The 20564-nt window shown below is 49.3% G+C and overlaps 1 protein-coding gene and 1 long non-coding RNA gene across 4 annotated transcripts in view; both read right to left on the bottom strand.

The window, feature by feature from the left end:
- The window catches only part of ATP11A (ATPase phospholipid transporting 11A), a 154791-nt gene extending 154361 nt beyond the window's left edge, over positions 1 to 430 (bottom strand). The window contains exon 1 of one of the 3 annotated variants that reach the window (XM_070579297.1): positions 265 to 430. In XM_070579297.1, coding sequence (XP_070435398.1) covers positions 265 to 303 — 39 coding nt within the window. In that variant the 5' untranslated portion in view covers positions 304 to 430. The remainder of the gene's footprint in view (positions 1 to 264) is intronic. The other 2 variants (XM_070579300.1, XM_070579302.1) reach the window with 2 other exon arrangements.
- Positions 431 to 14502: 14072 nt separating this feature from the next.
- Positions 14503 to 20136, bottom strand: LOC139076545 (uncharacterized). Its single transcript, XR_011528276.1, has 2 exons — positions 19073 to 20136; positions 14503 to 15733 (listed from the first exon to the last, which is right to left on the bottom strand). It is a non-coding gene; the product is annotated as an uncharacterized lncRNA (long non-coding RNA).
- Between the last annotated feature and the right edge of the window lie 428 nt (positions 20137 to 20564).

Genomic DNA, 20564 nt, shown 5'->3' with positions numbered 1-20564 from the left:
GACAGATAAGCCAAGTCGCCGCCTCTCCTGCAGAAGTAACCGTCCCGGGGTCGGTCCGCGCGCAGCGCCACCGAGGCCGGCCCCGCGCGCGGACAGCTCCATCCCCGCCGGCCCCGGGGCGGGTGCCCCCGCGCTCCGCTCGTCCCCCGGCGGCGGCGCCCCAGGCCCGCGGGGCCCCGGCTGGCGGCGCCGTCGGGTGCCCCGGCCCCGTCCCCGCGCGGTCCCCGTCCCGTCCCGCCCCGTCCCCGGCCGGCGGGCACTCACGTATCTGCGCACCAGCGTCCGCACGAGGCTGCAGTCCATGGCTCCTCCGGCCGCGCCCGCCGCGCTCAGCGCCCCCGCGCCCGGCTCGGCGCGCCCATGCGCCCGGGACGCTCACGGCCGGGGCGCGCCGGGCGGTGCGGGGGGCGGCCGCGGGCCCTCCGCGCTCATGCCCGCCCGGCCGCGGCGGCCGGGGCGAGGGGGCCGCTCGGCCCAGGGGACGGCGGGCGGCGGGCGGCGGACGGCGGGCGGCGGGCTGCGGGCCGGAGCGCCGACCCCTCTGCTGCGCCCTGCGCTCTGCTCGCCGCTCCTGCGCGCGGCTCTGCTCGCCTCTCCTCTGCTCGCCGCCCGCCCGCTCGCTCAGCCCTCCTCCGCCGCCCGGGCCGGCGCGCACGTCACCGGCGCCAGCGAGCATGCGCCGGCCCCGCCGCGCCCGGCTCCCCGCCCGCGCCCCGCGCCCGCCCCCCCGCCGGGGCGGGAGAGGAGGGACCCCGGGCGTGGCGGGGCGGGGGCGGCTCCCTGTTGCTGGTGCCTCCCGGGAGGGGGCTGTGCGCCCCGCGTGGGGGGCCGGGGGCTGCGCGCCTTGCGGGAGCCTCGGCCGGCGTCCTGGGCCCCCGCGGCCGGGCCCCAAACTTCTGTGTCCCCAGAAGGCCCGACGGCGGCCCAAGGGCGCGGGGCGGGGCGCGGGGCGTGGGGGGCCGGCCCTGCTGCTCTCAGGGGAGTGGGGCGCAGCTGTGCCTCGGGGGGCGGCCAGGGGTCCTCTGCGCTGGGGCGAGGCGAGCACAGGCTCCCCGACCTGGGGTCCTTGCTCCTTTCTGAACCCCGCCCGCTCCCTAGCTTGGCCTCCTGGCCCTCAGGCTCTAGATCGGGGACAGTCGCAGACACCTGTGATCCGGCGGGGGCGAGGGGTCGAAATGGGCCTTGAACCTGTCACACCAGCCGCCGGCCCCGGCCGGGCTGGGCCAGCTCCCGCGGCCGCCGGGAGGTCAAGCCCGGGGACGGAGCCCCCGGCTCGCGGCCCCCAGGTCCCGGGCACGCGCTCGGTGCTGCTGGCTCCGAAGCAGACAGGAGTGTGCCATCACGCAGACACCACGGGTTCAACCCCGGGGAATGCTTCTGTTTTCCCAACGGCGAAACATACTCTTCACCAGCTCCCCGGTCAGGCTCTGGTGAATGATGTGCTTGTTTCCCACTTCTCGCTGCCACAGGTCAGCACCTGCGAGACCGGAGAGGCATGACAGCACCTCTGGTGGCCCCCGGGGCACTGCCCTGACCCTGGGAGGAGTGCAACTGCCTGCGAATGTTGCCCTGACTCGTTGTGGACGAGAAGTGGAATTGACACTTTTTGGAGTAGACACGATGACTAGAAAGGAGCACTAGTGAATGGCAATAGTGTCTAAACCACCCAGATTCTAAACTACTTTTCCTCAGTAAAACGCTCCAGTTTTTGGTCAACCAACTCACTGATTCTCCACTTCCCACCCGAATCTACTCCCTGCCTTCTGTGTCCTGCTCTGTGCCCAGGAGGCCAGCGGTGGTCCTCCGTGCATCTTCACCAACACGGGCACCAGCTGCAGGCTGCAGACCCAGGCCGGAGGCTGGGGGTCTTCCCTCCTCTTGGTCCTGGCCTCACCCTGCACCTGGCAGTATGTGTGTCCCTCTGTGACGAGTGCTTGTCGGGCTTCCTTGTCCATTGCATTAACTCGTGTCAGGCTCCAGGAGCTACAGTCCCCGCTCCCAGGCCTTTTAAGGCCTGGCTGTGGCGTCCACCTCAGGCTAATGCTGGTCCCTGGGTAAGAGCACTCTCTGATGGGCCATCGAACCATGACCACACTACAGCAAATGGTCCCTCCATCACAATCGCTTTCACATCTCCTCCCAGGAGTGCCTTCTGCTTCCTGCCAGGACCCTGACTGCGAGAGCCCGATTTTGACTAGCCTTCTACCTTGAAAGATGTCACATTGGGATGGGGGCCAGCAAGGGTCCCACCAGGATAGAGGCTGCATGTCTTTCAAGAGTGTCTGTTTTGTTCAATGGCAAATGATAAGTTCATATTGTAGCAGATGCTGGTCTCCAGGACAGCGCCTGTGCCCTCTGTCCTCGCTGGCAGAAACCCACCTTGGTGCAGGTTCCACTCTCTACGTGGTGAGGGGTAAACTGGTTCATGCAAGCTAATCTTGGTAATTCCATTCTTCTTTCCCATGATTGGTTCAAAACAAGCTCAAGCCAATGAATCCTGCTGTTGGGACACATTTCCTCACTCTTAAAAAGGGACATAAAGAGGAAAAGCCCCTCGTTTCCTGCTGGATGTTGTGTCTGGATTTGATGTCTGGTGCTTTGCAGTCTTTTTGTATCCATGACAGGAGGTAGCCTGAGGAACATCCTCACACTGGGGGAGGTGGCGTGGAAAGATGGGGAAAGTGTGGGTCCCTGATGGCACCACTGGGCCATTAGCCAGTCCTGCCACAGCCCTAACTTGGAATTTCTTGTTATGAGAGATAATAAATATCCTTCGTGAGTTGGATTTTCTGTTGTTAGTGCCTGACAGTGTCTTAACTTTGAACCTATGGAAACAAACCAGTTAAGACTCTCTACGAAAGTAGCAGAAAGTCCAACTCACCCTGTGAATCAGTTGCTTATTTCTGTGTAATAAACCACCACAAACTGGGGATCTTAAACAACAACGAGTTGTCATTTCTGAAGACTCTGTGATTGGCAGGACAGTTCTTCTGTTCCACCTGGCGTTGGCTGGGGTTGTTCGTGCATCTGAATTCTTTGGGGGCTCGGCTGGGCCTGGAAGTTTCAGATGGCTTCAGTCACATGTCTCGGGTCTCAGCTGGGCGGGTGGAGAGCTGGGAGCAGGCTGGCCCCTCTCTCTCCACACAGTCTCCCATCATTTAGTGGCCTAGACTCAGCTGCTTTACGTGGCGACTGGATCCCAAGAAGGTCAAAGTGGACACCGTATAGCCCTAAAAGCCTGGGCTGGGAAGTCCCGGAACATCGCTCTGCCACCCTCTACTGGGGAGAGCAAGTTCCCAGGCCAGCCCAGGTTCAAGAGGAGGGGGCAGAACAGACTTCACTTCTTGGCGGAGGGACCCTTGTACATAAAGGGTGGGAGGACCTGTGAGCGGCCATCTCTGGAAATAACCTACCGTAGGCAGACTTCAACAACAAGGCCTGTGCCAGCAGTATCTCAGCAAGTTCAGACAGAAATGGCTGTGGAAACTCCAGGGTCTCCTCGTTTCTTAGAGTCTTCCCTCTGATTGGGTCAGGAAGGCCTGTGCCCAGTCCCGGCCAGTCAGTCGCTTGAATGCTGGAAGGCCATCAGACGACTGGCTTAGCTCCGGGGTAAGTGCGAGTCCCTGACTAGCCCCCTCCCCCGCGAAGCAGCCGATCTTAATCAGCATCAGGGCCTCAGGCCCTACCCCTGACCCACTAACAGTGTGGCTGCTTCACCGCGGTACACTGGTGTGATGGATGAGGGGGTGGCAGCAGGGAGGAGGCAAACGCCAAGACTGAAACTGTGGGCGTGCAGCTGGATGTTCAGGCTGGACCCACACCCACAGCCGCGCACAGACTCACCAAGACCTGCCCTCCGTTCCTCCCCTCTGCCTTGGAGGGGATGAGGACGGAAACCAGGAATCTTGGATTCTTTGACTCCTAATGAAAAGGACTTTGGGAAATATGGGGGGGGGGGCACAAAAAAGTGGGGCCTTCCTATAAAGACAGTTCAAAACAGTTGTTGTCACTGAGGCCTCAAATGGCAGACCTGAAGCCAACACTGATTACTGAAAATAGGGAGGGGGAAGTGTGAGTTAATAACATGCTTCCTTTCCAGGCGAGAGAGAAAGCAAACACATACCACAGGGGTCTTGGCCTCCCCAGGTGAGCAGCCTCGCTCCTCCAAGCTGCTGGAACATTCTGTACACACCTCTTCTGGCTCACTGTTTCCACAGGTCCAGAATTATGTCAGTGCCGTCTTCTCGTGCATTCGTCCTAGAATTCTTCAGTGGCAGAAACTCTCCTGTGCCTCCCGTGGGCGACCGTCACCTCCCTCATCCCTTTTGTCTGGCATCTTCTACCTCACCTGTTGTTTGCCTTGCAGAATCCTGCCCATCCTTTGTAGTCACACCTGTGGTCATCTTCCCCCGCATCTTCCTCCATCCCTCTCAGTTATCATTAGTCACTCCCTCCCCGGCACTCTTAATGGCACCACTTAGTACGGCTTAGTTACTTGTCCAAAACAGTATTTCTAAGCCCTGGTCGTCAATCAAAATCACCTCTGGAGACTTCTTTGGAAACTGGTGACTCCCCAGGCCCCCTCCCTCCAGCGCAGACATCTGGATTCAGTTGGTCAGGTGTGGGGTCCCAGCGTCAGCATGGTTTAAAAGCTCCCAGAGGTGGCAAGTTTAAGACCAGCTAGTCTAACGTCGGTGCCCCTTCTGGAGTGTGAGCTGTGGAGGACGACCTCAATTATTGATCTCTTTTTACTCCCCAGGGCATAGCACGGGCCCTTGTGGCTGAGAGGTGCTCGGTGAATGGTGAACGAATTGCGTGTGCCGAAACTGCTCTTTCAACCACTGAGCTTTACTGGAGTCGAATAAAGGGAGGGGTAAAGTTTACGCACGTGGGGAGAGAAAAAGTGTGTAGTCAGAGCAGTGGATCCCGAGTGGATGCCTGTGACCCTGAGGAATGCCGTGGGGTGTGACAGAGCCATCTTACTCCACCTCGCTCTGCCGGTCCATTTCTCCTGGAATGTGGTGATGAAACGTTGGCTCCCCACCCCTGGGAGGACCTTGTGGGACGGTGACGCTGAGTTCCTTTTGAAAGTCTAGTTTAACTTGGTCACTACACTGGTATCAAAAAGTGGAATGTTACATCTTGTTATCATTCTTAATCCAGAACGTGTGAATCGTATGAGTTTTTGCCAATCTCAAAGAATTAGCAAGATTTAGTCTTCCAGACGATGTTGGTGTGAGCCCAACCGTGACACTTCCACCATGCCCGGGACTCCTGGTCACGCATGGGTTCCCTTGGCAGGTCTCTATTTGCCATTTTAATAGCCATCCTCAGAGGCCATGCCTTCTTCGAGACTTTCGTCTCCTCTGTCATGCTGAGCCCTGTTCCCTGGAAGGTTCTTCCCTCAGGAGTGCAGACGGTCAGGAGCGAGTCCCAGAATGATGGCAATCACTGCGCTCACACAGAGGGGCCCCATTCCCCCTCCCAGTGGGGACCATGCTTGTCCCAAAGGAGCCTGATAGGGGCACGTTCTCCTTCTCAGCTCCTCGTTTTCTCTGAGTTATTTTTCGGTGAGAATACATGAAAGGAAAATATGCTAAGAGTTCTTTTCTCTTTCCTCATTTATTTTTTACACTTCTGTCCCCTTTGTCTTTTTTTTTCTTCTTCTTTTTTTTCTCTAAAGAGATTGATTACTTTAATTCCAGTTATCTTTCAGGAAAAAAAAGCTAAGTTCTGTGGCGCTTAAAATTACCGATAAAGTCATGAAAGGAATTTGTTGTTCTCATTTATTTGAACGGAAACTTTAAAATATTGTTCCTCTCCAACACAGTAAAGAAAACCGTAGGGTGTCTGAAGGAGGGGTTGAGCAGTAACGAGAAATGCAGTGTTATTCGAGGTAACTTGTGCCTCTGTTCCACGAAGTCCCTGTGACATCACAGAACGTCATGTTACTGCGTGTTCTGTTTGTGGACGCGTCTTAGAAAAATGCTTTCTCTTGTCCCTTTGTTTTTGTAAACAGGAAGATAAAATGGTTTCCCTTAAAGTATCATCTATTGGGGCTGCCCTGTGGCAGAGTTGTTAAGTTCGGCGCACTCTGCTTTGGCGGCCCAGGTTCGCAGGTTTGGATCCCAGGCTCAGACCTATGCTAGTCATCAGCCATGCTGTGGCAGTGACCCACATATAAAGAAAAAAGAGGAAGATGGACACAGATGTTAGCTCAGGGCTAATCTTCCTCAGCAAAATATATATATATATACACATATAAAATTTATATATCATAATTTACAAGAATATTTTATCAGTTTTAACTAGCAATGATTTAATTCTAATCAAAGAGCCAAAAAATTTAATGTTTTTGAAAACACTGTGCTAAGTGAAATAAGTTAGACACAAAAGGACAGATACCGTGTAATTCCATTGATACGAGGGACCTGGAAGTGTCCCAGTCATAGAGGCAGATAGAAAGGTAGTTACCCAGATGTGGGGCGTGGGGTGTAGTTAGTGTTAGTGGGTGCAGGGGTTCAGTTTGGGCAGATGGAGAGAGTTCGCCCGCAGTCCTGGGAGATGCTGCTAGGCAGGGCTGGGGTGGAGAAGGCCCCAGGATGAAGGAGCGAGGGGGCTTGGGTGCTGGCCCATCATGGGAGAGGCCCACCCCGGGTCCAGCTTCCTCATACACCAAACAGCGAAGCTGGGCCAGTGCCAGTGCTTCTGAAGGTCAGAGACACGAAGTGTGCCACGTGGTTGGCTCCCCAGCTTAGGGGAGGTGGTCAGGTGCATCAAGGACCAGAAAGGACGTGCTAAATGTCATCATTTGTATAATTTGACACACACTAGATGCTCAGCGAGTGTTCACTCTCTTTGCTCTCTACCTGTCCCCTCCAGCGGATTCTTGTTCTCCTGCTCACTGTGTCCAGTACGGGGACCCTACGTGACCCTCCTCCCCTGTGAGGCTCCAGAGGTTTCTGTAGCAGAGGTTTCTGTAACTCGGAGCCCTGCCCTGCCCTGCCTCACAGCCTTAACACATGCCCCGTTTACCACCACTGTCGCACTGGGTCACTCCTCCTGTGACTTTATGCTGTCGCTTCACCTGGCTGACTGGGCATGCCCTCCTCAGAGTGTCTACCACGGTGGACCTCACTGCGGACCTGCGTGGAAGAAGCTCAGGCGTGTGCATCTTTGGAAGGCTGACCCCTGGCCACGAGCCACTGCCCTGAACAAAACCAAGACACCTCTGGTCAGCGAATCCTAACAAGGTCCCAGAAGGCAGCGAGGCTCAGGGCTGTCCGGGAGTGTCCTCGACCCTCGGCTCAGCTCCCAAACAGACCATCTGAGGCGGCTGCGTTAGACCAGTCTTCGGTGGGGATGCCGTTGGCATGGATCGGAAGCAGCATTCCAATTGGGAGTGGAAGAAAGGCAAAGAGTGCTTGCTTTTCTTCTGTGGACTCCTGCAGAGGTGCGTCAACAGTGACACCGCAACCTCCCCTCGGCTCCCAAACCTTTTCTGCAGAGGTGACCAGCTCCAGCTCTTTCCTTCTTCCTCCTTTCTTGCTCCCATGTTTCTGAATAATGTGCTTATAATGTAATTCTTACAATTTTAGACATCATCAATCGACGACTTAGTGGAGAAGATGAAGTATTCACCTTTTTTCGACTCCTACACACGCCTCCCTCACCGCTACGATCCCCACAGAGTTAGCACGAGTCTTCGTTGACAGTATCCATGTATTAGCACTATCATCTTATTAGGATCGAGTACTGGTGCACGCGCTCCATGCCACCTCTGGGCTGTGCTGTGTGTTTTGACACATTTCCTTTCTCGGACAACTTTGTTTCTTGAAAGTAACCGTTGGGTCCTTTTTAATTTTCTTGGTTTTCTATATATTCACCACCAATTCACAGCCAGCTCCAACAAAGCTGTAAGCTCCTCTCATTGGGAGCAAACCCATCAGTGTTTGTTGGCTCCATTTTTTCCCTGGAGACGCCCCTCCTGTAACTGTCTGATGTCCTGCCCCATCCCGCATCAGTGACTTTCTGAGCTTGTTGTCTGTGCTTGTCCTCGGGCTTCACTTCACCAGCGTCTAGGGCATCACTTCCACCTCGCTCATGATCCGTTATTTCCTGGATCCCGAGATGCCTCCTTTCTTGACCGATTTCTTTATTTGGGTGGAACACATTCTCCAGTAGCTTCCTGGGAGGAGGTACATGGAATGTAAATGTTTAAAAAAACGCCTTTTTTCTGACGTTCTACTGGAGGGATAATTTGGCTGGGTCCATAGTCATAGGTAGGAAATACTTGTCTTAGAAATGTTAAAGGTAGAAGATGGTGGTGACGTGGTTTTCAATCTTTCCACATCGCAGCATTAAAGCAGAGCAATTAGACACCAAACCAAAGCCCACAAGCCACATTTACACCAAACTGGCTGATAAGGTGTCCCTGCGAACCCCAGAGTACAAGGGTATATGAGCAGGTGTTACCAAGAGATGGGCTCGTGGTCCCCCATCGGTATTGGCATTTTGCGACCAGCACGTGGAAAATTCTTAAAATGATTTCTTACTCAGGGAATCTCATTTTAACTAAAAAACCTCATTACAAATAACAAGTGTATTTGTTTAAACCAGTGACATTCCACTATAAATTATTTTCTAAAAACTGTCTCCCATTTTTTAATCTAAACTATAAATGGAGAGAAGTTTACCAATTTGGGGTAGAAATGATGGATGTCTGGGCTAACATGGCAGGCGGTGCTAAGGTCACGGTGCTCCTGCTGGTGAGACATCGCTTACGAAAAGCCTGAAGAGTCTGTGCTGGGGTGTTTTTTGCCATCTTGCTCGGAAACCTTCAGAAAATGAGCCATCGTGCAAACGTCTCCAGCCAGGCCTCTAGCATCCCCAGCAAACCCTGTTGCAGTCTGGGAACCTGGACGTGACTTCAGACTCTGAAGATAAAAATAAATTCTTTTTGCCCCTGACTGGTAAAATTAGAAACTTAATTAAAATGTCATCAAGTGCAGCCACAAATTCCACATACCCAATTTGAATGTTATTAATAATAAGAACTTAGCACTTGCATTAGTTTCCGTCTTCAAAGCCCTTTACAAACACCAATTTTTTTCCACCTCTTCGGGGGAACGTTTGCTAAGCAGGAAAGTTAAAACCATGGAGGAGGAACGTTCAGGTTGTCTGAGATTGTGGTGAGGACACTGTGTTACCTGCTAGGGCACACGCAGTCTCTGGGGCACCCTTACCAGAGATCCCGTCTTCTACTATTTCAAATGTGACAGGAGATTTGGGGTCTGCTCTCGAGTCGGCAGGGGTGCTGAACAAGCTTCTTTGCCACCTGTTTAGGCTCTGATTTCCCACTGTTCAGAATTCCATGTAAATTAAGAATGGAAAAATAAAAAAACTTAACTTCTTGTTGTTTTTATTCTCGAGGATTCAGAAACTACACGACGACAGACAAGAGCCAGATGAAGCTTCGAACCGCTGGTCCGCGATGGAGAGAGCTCAGCCCCTCTGAGGTTTCCTGAACTCACAGTGACAGAAGTGGAGTGTCTCTCTCTACCCTCTTCCTCCTGGTTTCCCACCGCCCTCTCTCCCCATCCCCACCCCAATCCACGTGTCAATGCCTGTGCCCAAGGCGCCCTGGAGAGCTGGGGCATGGGGTGAAAGGGCCGCACTCAACGTCGTCCGCAATGTCTGGAGGGACAGGAGGCTCCCTTTGTTTGTCCTGATATCTGCTGCACAGGAATCGATCGGCCCAGACGTCCTAATGACAGGTGGGGGGACACTAAGAGCTCTGCGCTCTCTGCTCCAGCGGGGCGCTAAGTGGCTGCTTAGGGCCTATTTTTAAACCCTGTTATTTGTTACAATGCTATTATGGAATAATTTTACTTTTGTGAATTTTACTATAAAGAATCTGATCTGTTACCCAATTTATGGTCACTATGTTAACAATTAAATATTAATTAGATCTGATTGTTTTTTATTGAATGAAACCTAAACTGGTTTTTGGTTGGAAACCAGATGGAGATCTGGTTTTCACAGCTTCTCGTAATCAGCCTGATCCCGGCCTTTCACTAGATTTTCTCCATTTCTCCGACATTGCTCTTTCATCCCCTGGAACATTCCTCTTCCTCCTGTGTGCTGGGCAGGCCTCGTTTGGCCTTTAAGCTCATGCTGGAGTGCTCCCCTCCATTAGGTATTGGCTGCTTTCTCTGGTATTTCTGGGAGAAGAATCCTAAGATGGATCCCAAGACTCCCACCACCCCCAATCCCGTGCTGTACTCTGGATAATCCTTCCACTCCGGTGGGAAAGAATTTGGCAGATGTAATTAAGGTCCCTTATCAGTTGGCTTTGAGTTAGTCAAAAGGAGACTTTCCTGGGCCTGGATGAAACACAAGAGAAGCCAGAGAGATTCAAAGCAGCAGAGGTGTGGTCCTGTGGCCTTGAAGGAGCAAACGTCCATGTTGTGCGGAGGGCCACAGGGCAGGCGGCCCCAACAACTGAGAACAGCAAGACACAGGGACCTCAGTCCCTCAGCTGCAAGGAACTGAATTCTGGCAACAACCAGTGAGCTCAGAAGGCAGCCTGGAACCTCAGATGGGAACACAGCCCCAGCCAGCCACTTGATGTCAGCCTCATAAGACCCTCAGTGGAGGACGCCCCTGCGACGCTTCCTGACCCTGGAAACTGTGAGATAACAAGTCTGTGTTGTTTCTAGCACCTGAGTTTGTGGTTGTGTGTTATGCTCAGTCAGAACCATTGGGTTGCATGCCCCTCTCGTGCTGCTTCTGGGAGTTCCTTCAGTGAAGGACGTCGCTGCCCTCTTCGCAGCAGTGGCACCTGCACACATTTGGGCCGCAACGAAGGACCTGCTGGCAGGGTCTCCTGGTGTCTTCCACACCCCCTGCTCCTTCTGTCTGTCGCGCTTCCCCCTACCTTCCCAGGCTCGGCTCAGAGGCTCCTTAGAGAGCCCGCTGAGGGCACGTTGGCCGGTTTAGGGCCATGTGGCATTTATAGTGAGCACCGCCTGCTTCCTACCAGCCCTCCTTTCCCTCTTGGAGCATCTCACTGTGCGGGGTCCTGGGTGAAGGAGAGCTCCCAGCACTCTGTGGGGGAAGAGGTTGCTCTTTACTTCTCTCCCTCCACGGCCTGGTGTGGGCAGGCACGAGCTACAGCGGACGGAGCTTAATGGGGTCCCCCCATAGGTGATGACGGAGAGGGAACTTCTTCTCTGCTCTCTGGTACCCCTCTGGGTGGTGTTCGACCGTCACTCCTGACTTCTGTCCTTGAACAAGCGACCCAAAGGCAAAGGGAGTGTGTGCAGATGGGACTCCACAGCAGAAGCGCCCAGCCCAGGCTGCCGGTGGGGTGCCCACCCACGGTCCTGCTCCCAGCCTGCATGGTAATTTTCTGAGCCTGTTTTCCAAGCCTGGCCTTAAAGCCTCCTCCAGTTCTGTGATCCCTGTGTCCTTCCAGGGAATTCCCTTTTTCTGGTAAGATAGTGCGATTCCCACCAAGAGCCTGGTGGAGTCACCCTCCCAGTTCTGCTGGCCGTCACTGAGTGTCTCTCGGTGAAACATCTACAGCTTTCAGAGGGTGAACAGTGAATCCGGAGCTGGACTGTTGGGTTCCAACCCTGGGTCTGTTACTCACTAACTTCGAGAGCTTGGAAGGCTGCACACGTTCTCTGGGACTGGTCTGTCACGTGGGGGATGATGACAATCCCTGCCTGATGGATTATCACAGCATTCACAAATTAACTTAGGTACAGCTCCTGAAGCTGTGCCAGTGTGTTTGCTATTATTTCATCCTATGCTGCTTGACTGTGGACAACGTTATTTCATATATTATTTGGGCTTTCCAAACTGAGTGGTAAGGTCCCTCACATAAGAGGCTCTTCTTCGTTTCTGTTCCCCTCAGAGCACCAAACACAGAGGGAACGCGTGCCGTGGTGGGGACCTGTGACCACAGGTACTTCCCCAACCGCAAGATCGCACCTGCCCATGGACCACGAAGCCTTACCAGGGTGGCCTTGGACAATGCTGCCCACGTGACAGTGCTCTCTGCACTCATACCTTCTTTCAGAGACGGCTCTGGATTCTGACCATTCCCACCTGCACGTGTGTTTATTCATCCAGCAGGGAGTTGACTGAAGCCGAGTCATCCCACCCCACCTCCTTCCCACCCCACTGGTCCTCTCCACACACAGGTCATCTCTCAAAGCCGCCGGGCGATAGTTTCCACTCCTCCTCACAACACAGGGTGGCTTGGACTCGGTCTTATAACTTTCCCATTTGACCTTGAGAAGGTGGGACTTAATCTAATAAGATTACATTTAGGGGCAACGCTTGCCAGTTAAGATAGCAGGAGAGAAATTCAAAATATTTAACAACCAGAATGGCATCAGCAAGGACAGCAGCTATAATCACCCCATCAGATGGGCCAGGGTGTACAGAGTGTCAGCTCTGAATAGAGTACTTGCAGCCAGAACAGAACAAGCAAATTAAGGGATTGTAAATGACTAAATCTGATCTTAAGGTAATAAATAAATAAAATGGTGAAATGGGTACTTTGAAAAACAAAAGATTGGCGACATGACCAAAGAACGGAATGGAATGCGATGGCATGGGGTGGGATGGGGTGGGAGGGAAGAGGAGAGGAAAGGAGGGAGGGACAGGGGAGGGGAGGGGTCATCCACAGCCAGCATGCAACTGAGGCTGCATGAAATGGGTTATAATTCTGATGTCTTTTCCTGTCATCCAACTTATTTGGGATACAAACAAATACCAATGCATTATTAACAAAGTGGAAGCCCACATAAAGCACAGATGGCTAGATATGTTAAGAACTACATGCATTAATCATGAACCATTTCTAATCTTCTGGTGCTTGCTCACATGATGACAGTACAAGTTTTTCTGTTTTCTGGTGAGTTTACTGACAAATTTACTGTAACTGAAGTGAAGCTTCAGTGAGGATTTCTGAGACGGAACTCTTAAATTCAAACCAATTTAATAAAATACATAGAACGAATGAGGATGCTTTTATTTTAGGGTTATGTTAAGTGTCCCAATAAGCTTCTTTTTGTAAGGGACCAATTTAATAAATAAGTACAAAAATTATGCAATGATACAAAAAAGGAACTAATGATAGCTCTACTTGAATGGAATTCTACCTTGATAAAGCTGTGAAATGATCAGAAAGATGAAGCCTATAGAGCATACTGAATAAAGATGATAAGCAGATGGATCATAAACCAAAGAAATAAATTCGAGTATCTAAATTTGATGAACTTTATAAAGATGCTGAGAAGCTATTGAAAAAACTGTAAAATTTCGACTTCTTATCTTATAAAGTCTAAAGCAATGATTGACCAGGAGTTGTTAAATAGCAACATTAATTTGTATGTGCATTCATCCATTCTCACATCTACTCACTCAACCACTATGTACGTAGCACCTGTAAGCTCCCGGCGCCGTGCCGCGGTCTGGGGCTGGCGTGAGGTCAGGAGACCTGGTGCTCATCAAGCCTGCAGTCCACTCGGGGAGGTAAACCACAATCACCTAATCTTCAAAACTAACGTACGCAAAAGCCTGGGTTAAAGACTTGAAAGGAAGGCGACAGAGTCCCCATGTCAACCCAGCCCCGTGTCACCCTGAGGACAGTGACATGCGAGCCGAGATCCTAAAGAGTAATGCAGTTAATTACAGCTTAATCAGGTAAAAAGGAGGGAGAGCGGATTTATGAATCACTCATATTTCATAAGGAAAAATGATGTGGAAAAAAGTAGAAATAGACATACAAATGCGTTTGTTGTAGATTTGAACTATGGGGCTCTTCTTGATTAATAAAACAAAATGACAAATATTTCACAGATATCTTGTGGCAGACTCGGAGTAAAGGAGAAGTAGTAGATTTGTGTAAATTGTCTAATAGCTTTAGACGATGAAACTAATGATGAAACTAACTACGAAGCTCACTTGAGGCTAAGTTGCTTCAAAAGGAACAAGAAAAAGGAGACCTTTTCAAATTTCCTTTTTCTCTCTTTTATTTATAAATATCTGAAATTTCTGGGAAGTTATTGCTTTTTTAAAAAATATCTCTTCCAATGTTAATGACAGTTAAAATTTTTTTAAAAAAATCTTTATTATACAAAATTTTAAACATATATGAAATTAGAGAAAAAACATACCCATCAGCCAGCTTCAGTAATTATCAATTCATGTTCAGTCTTCTTCGGTTCATGCCTGCACCCACCCCACCGTGGTACAGATTATTCTTAAGAAATTTCAAGCATAGAGGTAATCTTGCTTCTTCCTTTTCAGTGTGGATACCTTTCCTTTCTTTTTTGGGTGGGGGCTAATTGCTAGAACCTCTGCTACATGTTGAACAGAAGTGGTGAGAGTGGACACCTTCATCTGTTCCTGATCTTAGAGGGAGAGCATTCAGACTTTTACCAGCAGGTACAGCCGTGAGTTTTCACAGACACCTTTATCAGGTTGAAGACGTTCCATTTTATCCCTAGTTTGTTGAGTGGTTTTTTTTTTTTTTCATGAAAATGTGTTGGATTTTGTCAAATAGTTTTTCTGTGTCTATTGAGATGACTGTAGGGTTTTGTCTTTTATTCTACTAAAGTGATGTATTCCACTGATTGATTTTTGCATGTTCAACCATCCTTGCCTTCTGGGGGTAAATCTCACTTGGTCATGGTGTCTAATCGTTTGTATATGTTGCTGAATTTGGTTTGCTAGTATTTTGTTGAGGTTTCTTGCATTTATATTCTTGAAGGTCATTAGTCTGTAGTTTTCTTTTCCTGTGATCGCAGTCTTAGCAGTTTTAGTGTCAGGGTAATATTTCCTCATAGGATGAGTTAGGAAGTGTCTCTCCTCTTCTTTTTTTGAGGGGGGGCAGGGGGAAGAGTTTGTGAATGCTTGGTGTTAATTCTTCCTTAAAAGTTTGGTAGAATTCACCAGTAAAGCCATCTGAGCCTGGGCTTTTCTTTGTAGAAAAAGTTTAAATTACTAATTAAACCTTTTTAGTTGTTATAAATCTTTTCAGATTTTCTACTACTTCTGGAGTCATTTTCAGTAGTTTCTGTTTTTCTAGGAATTTGTCCATTTCAGCTAAGCTATCTAATTTGTTGGCATAGAGATCCACTTTCTATTGACTTCTTATTTTCACAAAGTGTGAAGGCAAGGTGGCTTCATAATTCCTGAGAGCAGCTGCCTGCATTCGTCTTTCTTTCTCTCATCAGGACCTTCTTTCCTTTGCCCTCGGTGTCTCCAACCTGCTCAGTCTGAGCTCTGCTCTCAGCATCTTCCCCAGAGCAGAGATTTGCTCTGGAAGGGCACTTCTCGACAGTTCATAGGATTCACACCTGCTCCTTCAAGTTTTTGCTGTGGTCACATTGCAGCCGCCTGAAAACTGGAATCCATAGACCCCATCGCAGTTTGGGCTTCTGCTCTGTTTGTCTTGCTGTGCCTCTTGGTTATTAGGACCCACGGCCACTTTAGGACTGGTCTCAAGGCCATCAGGTATCCCACTGCCTTCCCTCCATGGTTTGAAACACAGATAACAATACTATGTGTGTTTTCTAGTTGTTGCTAATGTATTCTCACCTACTCACATTTCGAGGGTTATAGAAAAACCTTGTCATGTGGTCTTGTTGTAGATGTTGTCTGTGGGTTTGGGGGGCCAATTATTTAAGTTCTTTGAGCCTCAGCTTCCTTCCTGTAAAATAGGATAATACATAAAAATAAGGCAGCTGTAAAAGATGCCTTGCATGTGAAATGCATTTTATAAATATTGTTTCACTAACTTCTCCTTTAATGTGGAAATACTGTAGCCCAAACATTGCATATTTAAACTCTCTACTTAATTTATAAGTTAAATTAGTATTAAGGTATTTTTGAATAAACTGAAAAGATGTATAGGTACAAATTAAGTTTAAAATGTAAAAATACTAATAAAATTAGGAAAATGCAGAACACTAAACATCACATACTTTACTAGCTAGCATGTGGCGGTGTTCCTGGTATAATCTGAGACAACATTAAGTAAATATATCTGCTTAATTTTAGAGTACAAAAGGTAGAGATCAAATTTTAAATTGGAGCTGTAAATATTTAACTCAGACAAATTATCCATTAGTTTTTTAATCATAAAAATAAATCAATTAAACTTGTATTACATAAGCTAGTGATAATTTTTCTCCGGTAAGTTTTGTTTATATCGACTGCCTGACTGGCTATGATAAATTGTCCTAATAGTTTCTTAAAGAACCAAAAATCACGTTTAAATCCTTGTTATGATGGTATTGCTCAAACCTGATTTGGGGTGTCCCGTAACCTTAAGCTTCAAAAAGGCGTATGTGTTGTTATTGCTTCAAAGGTGTTCGTTTGTTGGTTGAGAAAATCATAAAGAATAACTAAACCAATACACTAATAGCTAAACAAATGTTACCTAAACTCGTGCACAAAACAACAGGCAATCTTAATTAGAATAAAGGAAGAAAATAAGCATTTTTCCTTGGTCAATTTTCTTGAAATAATGAGAAAGTTTTCATAGTCTCAATACAACAATAGCTGGCCGTGCTCAAAGAAGGTGAGTTAATCTCCTCTATAGTGTATTCTTTTAAAAAAAAAAAAAATCATTAAATGCACTAAACAGAGACCAAAGGAGGACATTATATAGCTCACACCAGTGGCTCTCAACTGAGGCTTATTCTGTCCCCTGAAGACATTTGGCGATACCTGCAGATACTTTCGATGGTCACGCCTGGGCAGGGGGGTGGTTAGCTACTGGCGTCTCGTGGGAAGAGGCCGGGGAGCCTACTAAATGTCCTATGGTGCACAGGACGGCCCCACAGCAATGAATCACCTGGTCTGAAATGTCGATAGCACTGAGGTTGAGAAACCTTGGCTTCCAGTGATGTCCTGGGTGTGGATGGACTCACGGATCCAGATCAGATGTCAGAATGATTTACTTTCCTGTAGCATGCCCATTTTAGAGGCCAGATAGCAGCCTCAAACAAAATTATGGTGGAGGCGGCATTTGTAACATTGCCAAGATTCGCAGACACTATTGGCGCTTATCACGGGGATTTTGTCGTGTTCAAGTCTAGAATTGCATTGAACCAGCTTTAAGGAAACTAAGAGAGGTTGAATTTTTTTTAAAGAATTATTTTAAAGTTCACCTCATTGTTCCCATGCCACTGGACAAAAAAAGAAATGAAATAAGTTTTGCTTGAGGGTCATTGGCAAAACTCAATATGGAGCGCATTCTGACTCATAAGAAAGAACTTTCTGGTAGGCAAAGCAGACCCACTGGAATAGGCTACCCAGCAGGTCTTGAGCTCTTTCCCACCAGAAACGTTCAAGCGCAGGATGGACAACTGTGCAGGGATGTTGCAGAGGCCGTGCCAGGCTAGAGGGAGAGTTGATTATAGGACCTTTATGGCTTCTTCCAACTTTGATGTTCTTGACTTTAGAGTTGAATTAGGCTGGCAATAAGGCTGCTTGGGGAAGTACTTCCACGAGGCTCTGAAAACTACAATGAGCATTTGTGGAGCTCCCCACCGTTTCCGCAGCACCGTCCTGGACTTCACTTCACGTGAGAGTCTGAAGCTATCAGTGCTCTACTTGCGTCCATAGCAGACAGAAGCCGTGGAAGAGGACGTGGAAGAGGAAAAAGAAGCCATGAATAGAAGAGAAGGAGATGAGGAGCGATGGCAGTATGGGTGGGCACGGACATGGAAAGGAGCAGAAGCCAGTGGAGCCCAACTCTTGTAGCTTAAGTCTCCATCTTTTCTATAAGCTTGTTTATTTAGAAACATACATTCTAAAAATTTGAGTCATATATGAACTGATCAAAGTATATATTAACAATTTCATAGCTCTGCTATTCTGAGTCACAAATAACAAGACGGAGAAATTTTTATTTACGAAAATTCTTCTTCAGAAGAATATGTTTTCATATAGACAAGGAGAACTGATCGGTGGTTACCAGGGGAAAGGGGGTGGTGGGGGGAGGGCACAAAGGGTGAAGAGGTGTACCTACAACATGACTACCAATAATGTACAACTGTAATTTCACAAGGTTGTTAACTATCATAATCTTAATAAAAAAAAAGAATAAGAATATGTTTTCAGAACAAATACTTAGGTAAGTTGCTAGAGGCAGTGTACCCACACAAGCAAAGATGACTGCATGGGGAAAGGATAGGGACTAACTTTGCTCCTAAGAGACACACTGGTCACTCCACTCAGCACAGAACATCGTTTACTTCTGTTATGAGGGACAGTACAAAATCTGGGACAAGATAAGGAGCTCTATTTTCTTAACTAACAAAGCATTTCCAACAGGGATCATCAAGGTTCCTTCCATTGGCAGCAGGAAGAAAGGAACTTCTCGGTGAGCCCCAGGAAAGGAGGTGCTGCCGCGTGAGTATCCACTGCAAAGGGTCCCCTAGGATCCTGTGAAATCACAGCTTCGGATTCCATGGGTGTGGGTGGGCCTGAGATTCTGCAGTCCCAGAACGTTCTGGCTGCTGTTGCTCCTGGCACGGATGGCACTTTGAGGAACAAAGTCCAAGTTGCTTCTTAGGGGAATGAAGTGCAGAGACTCCTTTTCATGGCACTTTTTGTTAACCTTAACCAACTGATTTTTCCCACAGCCTTTTTCAGTTGAGGAGAAAGAAGTGAGGGATGCAAGGGAGGGGGCTCTGTGGTTGGCGATGCCTTCTACAGATGCGGAAATTGAAATCAACAGACACGTATTCATTTCCCCCTTTCGGTGGGTGGCTGACCATGCAGGCCCCGTGTGCTGTGGGCTGTGCAGCGTCCATCCAGGGGAACATGGTCAAGAGGTGAAGGTCGTTAACAGCAATCTGGACTTCATGGGCACTTCCCGAAGAATCCATCACAACTCTACAGTTCTTACATTCCCTTCCTCTGTGCCTCTCACTGCTCTCTGGGCATCTTTCTCCGTCCTAAGTCGGCGCTCGCCACCAAAACGACACCCAAGCCGCCCGGCCCCGGCCTCCTTGCCAGTGTCCCAACCTCCTCTTACCTGGACGTCCTCACCTGGGGAGGCGAGTCTTCTCCATGGAGGCAGTGGTGTCCCTGGGTGTGTCTTGGAACTTCGTGGGGTGTTTTTGGTTGTCCTGGTGACTGAGGCAGCCAGTGATGCTGGGTGTCATTTAGGCGTCTTTCATGTCGTCACACATCAGGGGTCTTTAATGATGTTCATACAGTGAAGGGCCTCCTTCTAATCATCCGAGTCTAGAACCTAATTCACTTTACGGACAAACCTGAAGTATTCGTGTGGGGTTTTAATACAAACTGTGCGCTGGCTCTTCAAGCTCCCGCGTCTGCCTGGACCCCGGTTTTGCTATTTTTCTCTACTTCTTGCACAGTATCACCTCTGAACTTCCTTCTTAAAACTCAAAACAAATACATTAATCTAAGAGAGCGTCTGACTACTCTATCATGTTCTCTACCACGATCGTGCCTGAGAACTTACCGACTTAAACATGTGTCATTTTGTGACAAATTACTCTTGGTTTCTCCTTTATATCTTGCTGAGTGCTAATTGGGGCACTACATAGATTTTTCAACAGTTGTGAGGGAGGGAGGTCAGACCCCGCGTGAGTTTCGTTTGAGGATAGTGACGGTGGCGTTGGAGTTGCGGGTTGGCCTGGAGGGCTGAGGATGCTGTCCTGGCATCCCTGCCTGCTCCCGTTTTCCTCTGCGGGTCTCAGAGCCTGCTGAGAAGGTCCATGACCGGGCAGGGGCTCCGGGACAGGGTGGGGGGTGGGGTGGCCAGGGACGAGAAGGGAGACAGAAAGTGTGAGCACGTCAACATGTTTTCTCTTATCCCTGTCACACGTGTGTGTAGTCACCGTTAGACCAAAATATCCGGCAAATACCATATCATAGTCTCTCTTATTTCCAGGTGTAAAATGTATTGTCTCAGACTAGAGACTGTAGTCCATGTAGGGTCCCAATATGTCTGTATTTCTGCTCTATGCTCCCTCCCTCCCTCTCTCTCTTTTTTCTTTCTAATACGGACGCAAGTATCAAATTTCCACTTTATTTGAGGCAACCAGCTCCACGTAATTTCCGTCAAGCCACCTGAAAAAAACCATTAACTGAGAGGAGAAGAAAGCCTGAAAGCTTGTCCCTTTTAACTTTAAACCAAAGTTAAAAAACTACAAACTGAAAAACTAGACACACTGACATTTGCAAATGTAACTTCCTAAGCTCCTGGCCTGCGCCATAAATTATTTAACCCGTGAAACTAAACCGTCACACGGAAGCCTGGGGCCCTGGTCAGACAGCGCAGGGAAGTCAGCGGAGAAGCTGTGTCAGGGTTTGCACCCGGCTGACGCACATTCCAAGCGGCACTTAGCACTATAAATACCCCCAACGCCAGCAGGGTTTGGGGCGGCCCCTTCCAGGCTCGTGGTGTGAGTCTTGATGGATAGGTGACGACTGGAGGTTGCCAGCTGCACCCCCACCCCCGACCCCACCGTCGGCGGGGTGGCCCAACAGGGCGTGTG

The sequence above is a fragment of the Equus przewalskii genome, chromosome 16 (assembly GCF_037783145.1).
Source record: "Equus przewalskii isolate Varuska chromosome 16, EquPr2, whole genome shotgun sequence".
Classification (NCBI taxonomy): domain Eukaryota; kingdom Metazoa; phylum Chordata; class Mammalia; order Perissodactyla; family Equidae; genus Equus; species Equus przewalskii.
Note: the sequence above shows the minus strand (reverse complement) of the source record. Positions and strands in the feature narration are given on the sequence as shown.